The following is a 12,538-nucleotide window of genomic DNA, read 5'->3' as shown; positions in this document are numbered from 1 at the left end:
TGAACCAAATGGGACAGTTGAAAACTGACACCCAGGAAAAGGCCAACCTGCTTAATGGATACTTTGTGTCGGTCTTTCATTAATCCAATGGGACCACCCTGCCTAGCAAGATGTGGGACAGCCAGGGTGAGGGTGTATTTATACCCAGCATCGGTGTTGATCTAGTAAAGGATCACCTTGAGAGGCTGGACACCTTCAAGTCAGCTGGTCCTGACAGACTACACCCGAGGGTACTCAAGGAGCTGGCAGGTGTCATAGCTCAACCATTGGCAAAAAATATTTGAAAATTCATGGCGCTCAGGTGAAGTACCTGAAGACTGGAAGAAGGCCAATGTGGTACCCATCTTCAAGAAAGGGCAGAAAGTAGATCCTGGGAATTACAGGCCAATCAGCTTGACCTCAATCCCTGGTAAGATTCTCGAGAAAATTTATCAAGGAGACCCTTCTGGATAAGCTGGCTGAGGGCAACATGCTTAGGGATAGCCAGCACAGGTTTGTCACAGGTAGGTCTTGCTTGACCAATCTCATCTCCTTCTATGACCAGGTGACATATCACCTGGACAAGGGAGAAGAGATTGATGGACTTTAAAAAAGCCTTTGATCTGGTGTCCCATGACCTCCTCATGGAAAAATTGGCCAAATGTGACCTTGGCTACACCACAGTCCGATGGCTAGAAAATTGGCTCCGAGGTCGGACCCAGAGAATAGTGGTTGATGGCAGCAAGTCATTATGGCACTCCGTAACCAGTGGTGTTCCCCAAGGCTCTGTCCTTGGACTGGTTCTCTTTAACATCTTTATCAATGATGTGGATGTTGGTGTCCAGTGCACTGGATAAGTTTGCCAATGACTCTAAACTTTGGGGCATAACGTCCACACCTGAGGACAGGCTAGTGATCCAGGCTGACTTAGATAAGCTTAGTAAGTGGGCAGACACAAACCTAATGACGTTCAATACTGATAAATGCAAGGTACTCCACCTTGGGGGGGAAAAAAAACCCCGTGGCATACTTACAGGCTCGGCAGTGCTACGCTTGCTAGCACCACTGCTGAAAGAGACTTGGGGGTCATGATTGACCACAAAATGAACATGAGCCACCAATGTGATGTCACAGCTAGTAAAGCAAACAAAACCCTGGCTTGTATCAATAGATGCTTCTCAAGTAAATCTCAGGATGTCATCCTTCTGCTGTACTAGGCCTTGGTGAGGCCACAGCTGGAGTACTGCATCCAGTTCTGGGCTCCTCAATTCAAAAAGGATGTTGAGAAGCTCAAGAGAGTCCAGAGGAGAGCCACATGCATGATCAGAGGACAAGAGAATAGGCCCTATGAAGAGAGGCTGAGAGCCCTGGGACTCTTCAGTCTGGAAAAGCGCAGGCTCAGCGGGGACCTGGTGGCAACCTATAAGTACACAAGGGGTGTGCATCAGGATCTGGGAGCACATCTGTTCACCAGAGCACCTCAAGGAAAAACAAGGACCAATGGTCATAAACTCCTACAAGACCATTTTAGGCTGGACATAAGAAAAAATGTCTTTACTGTCTGAGCCCCCAAGACCTGGAACAGACTCCCTCCAGGGGTGATGCAGGCACCTACTCTGGACTTATTCAAGAAACACTTGGACACTTGCTGGGATCCTTTGACCCTAGCTAACTTCCTGCCCCTGGGGCAGGGGGCTGGACTTGATGATCTTTGAGATCCCTTCCAGCCCTAACGTCTATGAATCTTGTTCTCTTCCTGCAGCCCAAAAATGCATCTTCCCAATCTGCCCCGCCTACCTTGCCTATACGTGCTGGAAACACTGCTGTACTTATTAAATCTTCTGATAAGATTCGCACATGCTGCTCTCATTCTACAGACCTGGAATGAATTTGTTCCACAACCTCTATGGCCATTAGCTATGGCCCCAAGAAAACTTCCTTGACAAACCGTATAAGGACATTCTACCACAGGAGAAATGAGAAATTCCAGTTCTTTTTCTAAATTTTCTCATTCTCACACATTTGCTTTTAGGATAATTATTGCTTTCTAATAATCTTGTAAAGAAGCATGCATTACTTTATACTTCTAACTCTAGCCAAAGAAAGTTTTTGGTTTTGGTATGGTCCCACAAGTGAAATATAAAGGCCCAATTCAGAGGCCTTTGACTTAGTTGTAAGCTACATTAAATTTTTCTGGCCCATCAGCCTGAATGCCCAATCAAGCACCATTACCTTTCTACTATGTAACCCATTGCCTCTAAATTAGAACTAAATTAAAGTTCAAAAAACCATCACCCAATTGCTAGCTATTGAGTAAACTACTGAAACTTTCTGGTAAGCAGCAGTATGAGGTTTAACACCAGCCTTTTAGATGAGAAACAGTGTTAATTCATAGTGAGTCTAACAAAGAAGAGGTGTGCTGCTGGAGTGTGAGAAAAGGTGATGAAAATTCCCCTTAACGTGCTAGTGGAAACACAAAACAGTTTTGCATTTGACCATAGAAAGTCATGATGACTCTGCTCTACATACTATAGCTCAGAGCTTTTAAAGGTCAGCAGACTTATTTTGCATGTTCCTCTCACCTCTTGCTAGACTTATCAGATCAGCAGCCCCTGCTTGATAATCGAGTTTTCTGATATGTTTTATCTTTTTAAATAGAATGATCAGTTTTAAATAAGCCTTGGTAGTTTTGCTCCTTATGTCCATACATATAGTGCAAGTGTTCTCAATTGGGTCCTTAGTGAATATAACATTACAAAAGATAAGAGTCATTACTGTAGACATAGGCAGATGGCCAAAAATTATTTGGGAGTGCTGAGTGCATGCATGCACACATGCCTGCCTGCCCCAGCAGGTAAGTTTGTGGGGGAAGGGGCAGGGGCAGAGTGGGGCTGGGGCTTGGGGCTGGGGCAGGGGCAAGCTCTGCACAGCCAGGGCGGGTGTGGGGTGGAGCTACAAGTGGTTTGTCCAGGAGGCACCTGGTGCGGGGAGGGGTGGCAGCTCCCACTGCTGCACCCACTGCTGGAGGGCACTGGGGGTGCATGCCCCTGAATCTGAGCAAGGCAGGGTGGGCTGTGGCCATGGCTAGGGCTGGAGTTGGGCTGGACTGTTCCCAGTGGTGGTGGTGGGAAGGGTCAGGCCATGCTGTGCTCCAGGTGGGTGGCAGCAGCACTGGGAGGGAGGTTTGGGGGAGATATGGCAAATTTTGTGTTGGCTACAGGGCCTCCCCACCCCGAAAGCCCTGCTCCCAGCACCACCGCCACCCACCCCGAGTGCAGCCCCCACCGGGAAGAGCCTGCACCCCAGTCTGCAGCCGTAGCCCACCCCACGTAGATCTGGTGTCACCCCCGCCCCGGGTGCCTTCCGGGGTGCATATAGCAGCAGGAGCCGCATCCCCTGGACAAGCCGCTTGCGGCTCCCTCCCACACTCTGCCAGCTGTGCAATGCCTGCCCCTACTCCAGTCCCACTCCCTCCCTTACCCCTGCTGCAGCTGCCAGAAGCCCATGGCCAGGCTGCCTTATAGCCCTACAACTGCCACATGTTTGGGGGGGTTAAGCCCCATTAGCCCCCCTCTTCTGCCGCCTATGACTATAGACTTCCCCAGTAGATGCAGATGTGACATTTCTTACCAGTGTATACATTGCTGACATGTTTTTAAACATCTTTATTCTTTTTTGGACTATTTACACTAGCTAGAGCAGAGGTAGTCAACCTGCAGCACAAGTTTCAGCCTGTATGTTTAGCACCTGATAGATCAAGGCAGGGACAGACAATACAGAGGCAGAAAGGGCAGGGAACAGAAAGCAGAACAGCAAATCAGGTAGGGAGCAGAAAGCAGAGTAGTGGATTGGTCAGGGAGCACAGGGCAAGGACCAGAAAGTATAACAAGATATCAAATAGAGGAAGGGGATTGGAATAGCACTCCAGGACAGTATGGGGCTAACTTGTGGCATGCTTGCCAAAAAGCTTTGCCCCCACTGAGCTAGAGGATAATATTAGTAAGAGCTGTCCTCATGTTTTAAGGCAAAATTGATGCCAACATGGGTAAGGAAACAAACATAGAGGTAGAAAGGGCATGTTAATCACGATATGTGAAAACAAGCAAAATACCAATTTCCCAATCAGCAAGCAGCACCTTTTTATCTTCTGTGAAGTTCAGTCTTACCTATAGGACAGAATATACCCAACTGCTTTGTCACTTAATCTGATAAGAAAACAGCCAAGGTCCTTGTCTGTAAGCAGGTCTTCAGTCTGCCTGTAGGAATAGAGCAATTTACAGTGAATTTTTAAGTTGGTATCCAGTTCTACCAGTGCGGTAATATTCCTAATAATTACTCAGGACATAAAATGCACTGGCTCACTGCACTGAAAACACTTGAACAAGTCAATAGCCATTACAATCATTTCTAGCATGAAAAATACCTTTCCTGTATTTCTTCCGCCATCACAAAACAAAAACTTTAATTTTTTTCTAGTTTTTTGCCAGAAAATTATTTGAGTTCCCCCAGGTTGTTATAATTCATTTCCAGAATTGACACTGGGCATCCAGAGAATGTAAAATACAAGAAAAGCTGCTGAAAAAATAATTATATATTCAGGGGCTCCTGCTTCTTTGGAGTACATATAAAAGATATCAAATTCACCCAAGGAACCTTGTCTGCCATATTAATCTTTAACACTTAGGTGACAAAACAGTTACCTCATTGAATACCTGCTTTGTCCATATATAAAAGTCACTGGCAAGCTACTTTTTTTTGCAAAGTAAGCTTAAATCTAATCATGAACCCTCTCATATTTCAGAAAACAGAAGCATTTAACTGAAATATTTATTTAATCTATTTTATGCTATGCTACATGACTATAGGTTGTCTTACTTTCTTGTAATGAATCCGTGGAACCATTCAGGTAAAGTACCATTCTGTAATAGTAGAGGAGCCTGCGTGTCCATAAACCACTTCAATGCTAGGTCTTTTAGCAGCTCAGAGGACTGGTTTTCAATTTCTGTGTTTGCTTCCCTTGCTAAAAGTAATTGCTGATGTTTGTTCTCCATCCTATCATGAAGAATGAACCTGAAGCATTTGAAGGGAGAAAAAGAACAATTCAGCTGTGTAAACTTCTACTGTCATCTGTCTTATGGGCAACGTGAGATCTCATTTGCTTATTTTATGCCCTGCAATATGGCTCACCAGTCAGATAAAAACAAATGCTCAATGCAGTCATTGTTTCAAATATATATATTCTGTCATTTCCCTTTACAAAGACATTACGGAAAAATCTTCTCTAATAAATATGATAGAACTTTCTTATATTCTGGAACAAAGTTAATGCGAGTACACATTGTTGGCACGTCTACATGTCACTCTGTCACCATACTGATGTGCTATGTAATCTTAGCTATCATGTAAGTCTGCAAGTGACCAGTGGCTACTTCACTGTAGAGAGCATGCTCCCCCATTTTAGCACACTGCTATGGAGAAGTAGTGGCTAAAACTAACCATGCACTCCACGCCTAGCCCAGTATGGGTGGTTACTGCACCATGCTTTAGTACTTCCAAAGGTGGAAATACTAAAGCATGGCACAGTAACAATGGGCAATGTGTAGATGGGTGATGTGTAGATGCACCCTGTATGTATTTAGTAGAAAGCAGAATATGATGATTTGTATGACACTAGCACCTTTGAGATTTATCGTGTAGATCTAGGAAGAGGATTTTTCTCTTAGATTTTTCTACAGCTGCCATTGGTCCCTTGAGTGAACTAAATAAATTGTCTTAACTAATGGACTTTCTAAACATGGTAATTGAGGTGTAACTTGCTTTGCCTGTCCTGAGCTCCCTGCTTAAGCTTTTCTAGCCACCCAGAGCCAACTGCAGTCCTGCAGCCTGACAGTTTGACTCTTGGCACCAGTTACCCGGACCACCAGTGCTTCTCGCCTGCCACGTCTTTGATCAAATTTTACTCTTGGGGACTGCTGTTAATACCAGCCCAGTGGTGTGTTGCTAGGGCCACTTGTTAGCATGAGGACACTGGGGCTCCACCTTCCCTACACCCCACCTAGCGCCAACCCATTGTTACTCTGATGTTGCACAGATGCAGTTTTGTTACCAGTCATCACTCTCATCTTGTCCTGTAAGTTTATCACTGTCTCTTCTCCACTCTTCTTGGCCGGACTTCCACATCTCTTTTCCAGGTAAGTGGACTGACTCCTCTGAGTCAGTGCGTGGGGCAGCGCCTCGCTCAGAGGCTGCCACCAACCCTCTCTCCCGGGATCTCCGCCTTGGCCGCAGCCTTCCTTTGGCTGCCAGGGACTTCATTCTGGTCCCCCTGTCAGACCAGAGCATGGGGCTTTTATCTCTGCCTCACTGCCCCTGCTGGCAAATCGGTGCTGGCACGTGCTTACAAAGTGCGTCCACGCTGGCACCAGCTTTTTTTTTTCTTCAAGTTTCCTGGCCCTTGTTGGCTGTGGCTTGGGATGCCACAACACTGTTGATGAGTCCTGCAATGTGGTGAACCCACCGCCATGGCCAAGCTCTTGTTGCTCTTGTGGCTCGGTGCACCACGGCACCGCCAGCGATATCTGTGGCGTGGGGCTCCCACCGTTGCCACCAGGTCCCCGTGGCTCAGCATCTCCCTTGCCCCTGCCACATGAGGGAACCTACTTTATTACTTATAATTTTGGCCCCCTGTAAAGAGACATCAAAATCTAAACAACTCCAAACATTTTAATAGTCTTCGTAACTTGTTCAGTGAACAAGATTTAGTGCAAGGCAGAATACAGATTAAAATAGGTATTACATCTTCTAGATGAAAACCTTTATAGTTACATATTGGTCATGCTGATGGTCTTAAATCTAGGAAACCGCACTTATGAAAAAAATGACAGTTTTTCAAATAAACAAGACATCTGGGATCTGATTCTACCAAAAGAAGGAAGTTACAGCCAGAAAAGAATTTTTGAGGGTTTCAGGTTAATGACAAAGGCCCATTTAGGTGGATGGAGAATAGAACTTAGAATATATAGAAAGCCAGTCCAGATAGCAGGAGGTGGAGGTGCAGTGACATCCTCTTGCTGCCTGGTACAGCTTACTGTTGACAAGCACAGTTTGGTATGTACAGATTGGTATATCCCTGATCTTTTGCTTTCAGAACATTTGGGCTTAAGTACTTGAAGCAGTTCTGTTAGCTTAACCCAATGAGAATGTTCTCTCCTGCATGCATAAAAATGCAAAAAACAGGAACAAATGTGTTCACCACATTAACATATTTACCACGGAAAGGTAAAGAGCATTAAAGTAGGGTTTTTTTTATAGAGGGTGGATTCTTCCAAAATTAAAATGCAGTTCTTTTTGGAAAACTGATATTTTTTATTTTCTTTCCTTTCCTCCTCCCAAAACATCACTACAACCTTTGCTGTTTCCAATGCAGTAGAACCACTGCTGTTCAGTTTAATTCTGGGCCTTGTACATACACAGAGAAGAATTTACCCAGTACAAGGCATAAGAGAGAGCAGTGGCTCTGGTTCTAAAAAAGTCACATTAAAGAGCTCCCTGACAAACTATGAAATTAGCTTGGATTCTGGTGTCCATGTTCTGTTTGCTTCAGAGACCCGTTTCAGCTTCAGCCTTAGATAACAGTAAGATTTAATTTCTAACTATCACAATTTTTAAAACTGTGTTATGCAATATAGCATTTAGAAAACCTCCCTAATAACACTTCTTCGGGGAGAATAGATTGATCTGAGCTGTTCCTCTTCAGTATTAAACATGCCAGGGGCTTTAAATATTTACTTACATCTGCTATTACCTAAATCATTGTTCTTGTAGGAACATTCTGGTCTTGCTTTATTCCTTCAGGCAAATAATATGTGTATTTGTGTGCGTGTAGCATTTTAAAACTTTTTACAACATGATTTTATCTTCTGTTCTTTTTGTAAAGAAAGAAATAATATTCTCATTTGACTAAAGCCTATTACACTTTGCATTAGGAAACAACTGCTTTTGTTCTTTCATTTGCAAGGAGTTAAAAATAGCTATTGCAAATGGTGAGTATTCATGTTTCACAGAAGTGCAGATTATCTGAACTCTTGATTTAGAGCCAAGGCACAAGCTCTTTCATCATCAGATCCTTTATTCCAGGTTTTTTTTTTTTTTTAATTTGCCCACATTTTTTGGAAGCAACTGCTGAGTTGTTTTTTTTTTTTTTTTTTTGGATACATAGCTTGAGTCATCTGTGAAGCACCAACAACACCAGAGCTAGACATTCAAAAAGCCTGAGCCTGAATTGATTCAATCTTTAAAGGTTAGTCTAACCTGGCTAGGCTGAATCAGTTTGTAATTGTACAGACTTCCCAGAAATGCAGGCACATGCCTGCTGTGGCTCAGGCTAAAAGCTGGGGGCGCTAGAGCAGCCCTTCCTTCCCTTCTACAGTGCTGAGCTGAGGGGGTGTGGCCAGGCCCCAGCAGGACATTCTGATTAGGAAGGGGTCATCCCCCCCACTCTTCAGACCAGCCCAGTAGGGAATTGATAACACAGTGTTTATCACCCATAACTCAGTGTTTATCAGCCCATTAAGAAAACAACAGAAGGACATTACTGGCTACCTGTTGCTTCTGCCTTTATCCTGTCTGCCACAGCAAGGGCCATAGCCAGCATGTGGTCTGCTGGCTAATGCTGAGAGGTGTCTGTGTAAGGCAAAGGGATTGGGACAATCCCAGTTTAGCAAAGAGTGGGAAGGTGAGGAGCAGGGGGGAAGCCAGGCATATATCTACAGTCTCTGCCAAGCTCCAGCCAGGGAGCAGAGGGGAGGGACCAGCTCTGCTGTGGAACAGAGTGCCCTGTCCAGCCCAGAGAGCGTGCCGGGATGCTGGGGGGAGTCTGGTTTAACTTAAACCAGCAAGGGGTCTGGGACAGACATTGCATAAACCAGTTTCAGCCATTTTCAAACTGTTTTTTGTGCACTGAACATCTGTTCTGTTACAAGTTTAAACCAGTTTCTGATCACTTAAACTAGTTTGTGTAATGTAGCCCATGTGATGTGCATTGGAGCTGGGATGCTAGAGAATATCCAAAACATGTCTCCATTTTTTACATCCAAAAACCAAGACAGCTGATATCCCAGTCAATGTTTAAGAAATTTTGGTCTGAAGACTCTGTATGTCTCCTCCGATGCTTCTTGTCATTTGTCCTTAAGACCTAAAGCAGATTAGTGCTATGGTATAGCACTGAGACTAACATTGCTTCCCTCTTAGCCTGTCCCCTGTACTAAAATTTCCAAGGGGGTTTTCTGCAGACGGCCTGTGGCTGTCTTCTGCAGTGTATTTAGTAGAAGAATGCTCCCATGGTGGGATCCACAGGTTTTAGGATCCCTTTACACTTGTTTCAGCCTTTTTAACTCAGCATAAAAGGGACTGAATGGGAGTGAAAATCTCACCGGAGAGTTTTGCCATTGGCTTTGGTGGGAGCAGGCTTGGAACTCAAGCATGTTTATTTCTTTCATATGAAAAAAGGAACATGGGAAATAGGACTGGAATGAAAGGTGTTTAGTTTAGCTGGAACTCCACTTGGTGTGGGGGAGAGGAGATGTGTAACAGAGCGGTGGAGCAGTCTGTCCCTTTTAAAAGAGAACATAGTAAGCCCCACTGCAGGATGTTTGGTAGGCAGGGTGTGTCCTACTAAGAGCAAAGCTCACAGAAGAGTAAACAAGCTTGAGCAAAAGAGCTTGCTACAGGGAGGGGGCAAGCTGCTGTGTTGGGCCCAGAGCCAAGGGCTGCCCTCCTAGTGCCCAAGACAGGGCAGAAGGGTTTGGTTTTGTTTATGTTTGCATGTATGTTGCTTGAGGACTGTCTCTTATCTGGAAGACTGGCTGAGGAACTTCCTAGGGAGCAAAACCCAGTGCAGAAGCCAGTAGGCTAGGCAACTGGCTTACAATATTGTTCAAACAAATTAATACTTGCAGGACTGAGACCAAGCAATATCCCCTGGAAAAGGCAGAATGAGGTCAGTGCACATGCAGAACTTTTAGGGAATTAATCCAAGTTTTGTTAGAAGTGATGAAGTAGCTCTCATACAAAATAGAGGGACATGTGAAGGGCATTTTTTCCTTTAATGTTTGTTCTGCTTATTACATTAGAAATATTGGGTCTTGATTTCGTGTTTTGCCAAGAACCAAGTCTAGAAAACTAGTTGGATTGTGACATCTTAAGCAACTGAAACCTGATGAAGTGAAAGGATGTGTTTTTTCACTAGACTGCTTTCAAACTAATTGGTCTGATATTCAGCTGATGACCACTGACTTGAAAGAAATCACACAAGTTTATACCAGCTAAGGATCTAGTTCTATTTTATACTTGTTTGACCCAGATTCCTTTCAAACGCCTTGGGGAAAAAAAGCTATTTTGTTAAATGTTTAAACACCCTTGATACCTCAGGTGAAGGCTGAAAAGATTTTGTTCAAGTTCTTTTGTCTTCAAAGACCTCTTCTAGCAAAACTGATTTAAAAAAAAAAACAAAAACAAAACAAAAACCAAGACATGGTATTTCTAATATAAAAAGTAAGCGTGTGTGTGTGTGTGTGTGTAATTCTAATATAATAAAAGCCTTAGTCTGTCTTTCTGTCTGTCCGTAATGCTTTATTCACACTTTGAGTGGTTGTCTCAGCAGCCAATCACAACACTGACTGAAACAACCAATCACAGTGCTCTGCAGACAAAAAACACACGGTGGAGTGCTGCCATGACAGTGGGGACTGAGGGGTCGGATTTGGGGGGTGAACCGTGTCCGGCAGGGTCCTACAGGAGGGCCGTGATCTCCTTAAGGCCCCCTCTCCGTGCCTATTCGGCCCAAGGGCACCCTCTATTCTCGTCCGCCACGTCTTTGATCTTGAGTTAAATTGAGAGGCTGCCTTATGTCTCCTAGGCACGGTTAGCTGGGACCTCCGTCCCCGTGTTCTCCCGGACCCACCGGGGGTCTCCCTGTAAACTGGGTGCGTTCCAGGCACCCTAGCCTTATGGGCTATGTGTGGCTCCTACCAACCCCTAATACCACGCCCCAAGCCTCGCAGATATACTGGATGTTGGTCTGTCAAAATACACGCCCGCTCCCCTGGGCCTCCTCTGTGGTCTAGCCCACTCCCGGGCCTTCTCTAATATAAGGCCCCTCACGGGGACTCCTTACATGCCCGCGCCAGGCTTCCTGATGCTATCACCCCTTCTCTGGGGCTTGCTGTGCCCCCACTGGGCTCCTTAATAATGCCACCCCCTCTCTGGGGCTCGCTGTGCCCCCACTGGGGCTCCCTAACAATGCCACGCTCTCACTAGCGCCGGGGCTCCCACACCGCTGGGGTTCCCCTCTGAGTATGCTGCGCCTGCTCTGGCGCTGGGGTCCTCGCCCTTCGTTGTGGGTCCCCAATGAGTACGCTGCGCCCTCCTCAGGCGCTGGGGCCCCCACCCCTCTGGGGGTCCCCATGAGGCCGCCTCCAACCCCTTATAGCCTCACCCTAGCCACCGGTGTAATAAACACCAACCCTAACGAAACAAACCACAAGCTTCCTGGCTATAACTTAGCTTAAGACCGTCTGGCTGTAACAACATAGCTTCCGTGTCCCAGAGCCACCACCCTTCAGTCTGCTCGAGCGGTACTCACATCCTAGCTCCGTGAGCTCCTGCCCCTCTGGCTGCTGGCGGGGAACTCCCAGCCTAGCCTTGGTTCCAGGCTTTATAGGAGCCAGGCTCTACCCTACATTACCAGCTGACTGCCGTCAGGTAGGAGTTAATCTATCTGGGGTTGCCCTGGCACCTCACAGCTGCACTCATTATCCCTGCTAGGGCTTTTCCCCCAGCAGTTTTCCCCTCTCTAGGAGCGGGGCAGCGAGGTGCCCCGCGACACACCGCTCCCCCCCCAGCCCTGCTCCTTGGAGGCAGTGGTGGCATGGGGTGCTGGCCTTGCCCCCCTCCCACCCCCGCTCTGGTGCATGGAGCCGGATGCAGGGGGTGAGGGGGGAGCACGGGGCTGGAGGCAGAGCGGCAGCAGCATGGGGCGGTGGGTAGTGGCGCTCCGTCCCCACCTGCCGTCATTTTTTATGGGCCATAGGCTAGTGTGTATATATCTGTCTGTCTGTGTGTATAAATAAAACTGTCATGGGGTGGGGTCCCTAGGGACAGCCATGATGTCTATAGGGCCCTGTTACCTTGTCAGCTTCACCCAATGGGCACCTTCTATTCTCTCCTGCCACATCTTGATGGTTCAGATAATAGATGGTAGATAGGGAGGCTGTCCTCAAGGTGCTTTGCAGTCACAGTCCTGGTGGACCCCACTAAACTGTGTGGGTTCGTAGACCCCTTGCTGAGTCCCTCTCTAAGTAAGTGCCTCGCAGGACACCCCAAGCCTTATGGGCTAGATGCGTGACTCAAACTGTCCCTTTCTCACGCTCCATGCCTCGCTGATGGTATATAGGTGCCTAACTGCACCCTCAGATGCTGGGTTCTGCTCACCCCCCCGTCGCTGCACCCTCTGGCGCTGGGACTCTGCATGACACTGTTCCCCAGTGAGGCCTCACCCCCC

At 46.5% G+C, this 12,538-nt stretch overlaps 2 protein-coding genes across 7 annotated transcripts in view; one reads left to right on the top strand and one right to left on the bottom strand.

The window, feature by feature from the left end:
• TBC1D2B (TBC1 domain family member 2B) overlaps window positions 1-12,538 on the top strand; it is a 113,893-nt gene that overhangs the window by 21,177 nt on the left and 80,178 nt on the right. The window lies entirely within an intron of this gene.
• SH2D7 (SH2 domain containing 7) overlaps window positions 1-12,538 on the bottom strand; it is a 43,799-nt gene that overhangs the window by 11,361 nt on the left and 19,900 nt on the right. For all 4 annotated transcript variants that reach the window (XM_025208381.1, XM_025208382.1, XM_025208380.1 and 1 more), the window contains 2 exons: window positions 4,855-5,049; window positions 4,146-4,235 (listed from right to left, as the gene is read on the bottom strand). In XM_025208381.1, coding sequence (XP_025064166.1) covers window positions 4,146-4,235; window positions 4,855-5,049 — 285 coding nt within the window. The remainder of the gene's footprint in view (window positions 1-4,145; window positions 4,236-4,854; window positions 5,050-12,538) is intronic.

This window comes from Alligator sinensis, unplaced genomic scaffold (genome assembly GCF_000455745.1).
Source record: "Alligator sinensis unplaced genomic scaffold, ASM45574v1 scaffold954_1, whole genome shotgun sequence".
NCBI classification, from domain to species: Eukaryota; Metazoa; Chordata; order Crocodylia; family Alligatoridae; genus Alligator; species Alligator sinensis.
Note: the sequence above shows the minus strand (reverse complement) of the source record. Positions and strands in the feature narration are given on the sequence as shown.